This window comes from Poromitra crassiceps, assembly GCF_964638095.1.
Source record: "Poromitra crassiceps genome assembly, chromosome: 4".
In the NCBI taxonomy this organism is placed as follows: domain Eukaryota; kingdom Metazoa; phylum Chordata; class Actinopteri; order Beryciformes; family Melamphaidae; genus Poromitra; species Poromitra crassiceps.
Genome location: NC_139626.1, coordinates 43589053 through 43591169, shown reverse-complemented (window position 1 = coordinate 43591169; position 2117 = coordinate 43589053). Strand labels below are relative to the sequence as shown.

The window sequence follows — 2117 nt, the reverse complement described above, 5'->3', positions numbered from 1 at the left end:
ATGTCATCAGTGAGTGATGTCATCAGTCAAGTTGTCATAATGTCATGATGTCATAATGTCCAACACACACTTCAGTACGTTCATAAAGCCTTCCGTTTGAGACACAGTGTACACACATGGTGTGTTACAGTGACAGACCTGAAGGAATGGCTGCCCGAGCAGGGCATGATGACTGGCCGCTCCAAGATGCCGCCAACGCAGGAGACCTGGACAAACTGAGGACCCTGCTGCAGGAAGACCGCTTCAGAAGGCGGATCAATGAGCGGTTGGTGAGGTACTACGACTATCAGAGCACCCCTCTGGGGTTCGCAGCCATGCGGGGTCATGCTGCCTGTGTGGCCTACCTGATCACCCAGGGAGCCCAGGTAGACCTAGCTGATGCCGTAGACCACACGCCTCTCTACGGGGCCGTGGTCTACGGTCACCTGGACTGCGTGCGGATCCTCCTGGAAGCCGGGGCCGACCCCAACAGAAGCGCCCACCACACATACACCCCGGTCTACTGTGCTGCCTGTGCGGGAAGGCTGGAGATACTGCAGGAACTCATTAGGTTCCGTGTCGTTGTTGACATGGGCAGTGTTCACACCCTTGAGAGGTCTCCTCTCTACATCAGCGTCTTCTGTCACCACCTGGACTGCTTCTGCCTGCTGCTCCAGGCCTCTGGCGTTCTGAGCCGTGACGTGGCTTCTCGACTGCTGGAGGTGGTGCTGAGGTTCAGCTGCAATGCGGCCTTCGTCCAGCTGCTCCTGGATCACGGTGCTGACACAGCCCTGGTGACATGGGAGCAGGCACAGCTGGAGGTGAGGGCGGATCCAGAGGCCCTCCGGGTCTTTCTGAAGGCCAAGAGATGTCCTCGCAGTTTGGCCCACGTGTGTCGGATCCGGATCCGCCAGGCACTGGGCACACATCGCCTGCACCAAGTCCACTCCCTACCACTAACACAAGTGATGAAGGATTTGGTGCTTCACCAAACCTGACTTGAGCAGCATACTTTGTTGATTTTGTACTTTGTCTTTTCTTGTCTCAGGCACACACACACGTTATGTTGCCGGTAACGCACCTCTCTTCCACACCATTTGTTGTTTTTGATTTGTTTGAGACAGAGCCACTGAAAAATTGTCGAGACGAAATGTCTAGCAACTATGTAAATAAACAGTTAAGTTATACTACATGTAGTTGTTTTCTCATTCAAAGGCATGGCAGAGGTTTCCGGGATGTGAGTGATCCTTCCACTCAGTCCTGAAGTTTGGAGATCTCACTCCCGTTGGACCAATGCAAAGAGACCGAGCATGAAGAGAGTAGCATACTTGAATGTGGGGTAGTCGTTCATGAGAATGGTAACGATTCCAATGTATGGCACAAACCCCCTGGCTCTTCCCACCACGTCTTTTTTCTCCAGCCACTGCTGCCCCTGCTTGTACAGCCCTCGGTCATCCACTGCATTGTTGTCTCCTTTGGTCAAGAACTGAATGTCTCCGTTCTCCTTCTCATGGATCTTCAGTACTCTGTGTACTATTGGGATCTCTCTGTCTTCTATCCTGAAGAGGACAATGTCTCCGACCCTGATGGGATCCTCCAGCCGGTTGGTCAGGAATAGCAGGTCTCCTCGATGGAAAGCCGGCTCCATACTCCCACTGAGAATCACAGCAATAGGACTATCACTGCCAGTGACAACCATTAGTCCCTTCCACATCATCAGTGCCGAGGACAGGACCATACCAAAGTTCAGCACCTGGTAATAGAGCTGTCGCTTATTCATGCGACGAACATCGTCAAGAAAGTCTAAAGAGAACATTGTTTCAAACACTACTACCGGTGTATAGAAAAACACCTAAATCACACGAAAAAGTTGAAAGTAGCGGACATATGGATGCACGTCAGGCACAATTGCTCAAGTGACCTCACTGGTGACATCACAATTGCGTGAGTGACATCACTGGTAAAATCACTGATGAGATCACAATTGCTTGAGTGACATCACTGGTGACATCACTGATGATATCACAATTGCTTGAGTAACATGACCATTGCTCAATGCTTGAGCGACCTGAGCTCAGCAGATGATCATGAACATCCTGCCTACCGGCCAAGGACAGACCAGAACCGGCCCCAGTCCA

General features: G+C 51.5%; 1 protein-coding gene across 2 annotated transcripts; it reads right to left on the bottom strand.

The window, feature by feature from the left end:
• Positions 1 to 1255: 1255 nt before the first annotated feature.
• Positions 1256 to 1806, bottom strand: LOC310775125 (signal peptidase complex catalytic subunit SEC11A-like; the record flags this gene model as incomplete). 2 transcript variants are annotated; one of them, XM_083635217.1, is made up of 2 exons in its annotated part: positions 1646 to 1806; positions 1256 to 1495 (listed from the first exon to the last, which is right to left on the bottom strand). In XM_083635217.1, exons 1-2 carry the CDS (start codon positions 1793 to 1795, stop codon positions 1256 to 1258), a joined length of 390 nt encoding a protein of 129 aa, XP_083491343.1. In that variant the 5' UTR covers positions 1796 to 1806. The 2 variants fall into 2 exon arrangements, with proteins under 2 accessions (XP_083491343.1, XP_083491342.1); XM_083635216.1 differs by having other exon boundaries at positions 1256 to 1806.
• Positions 1807 to 2117: the final 311 nt, after the last annotated feature.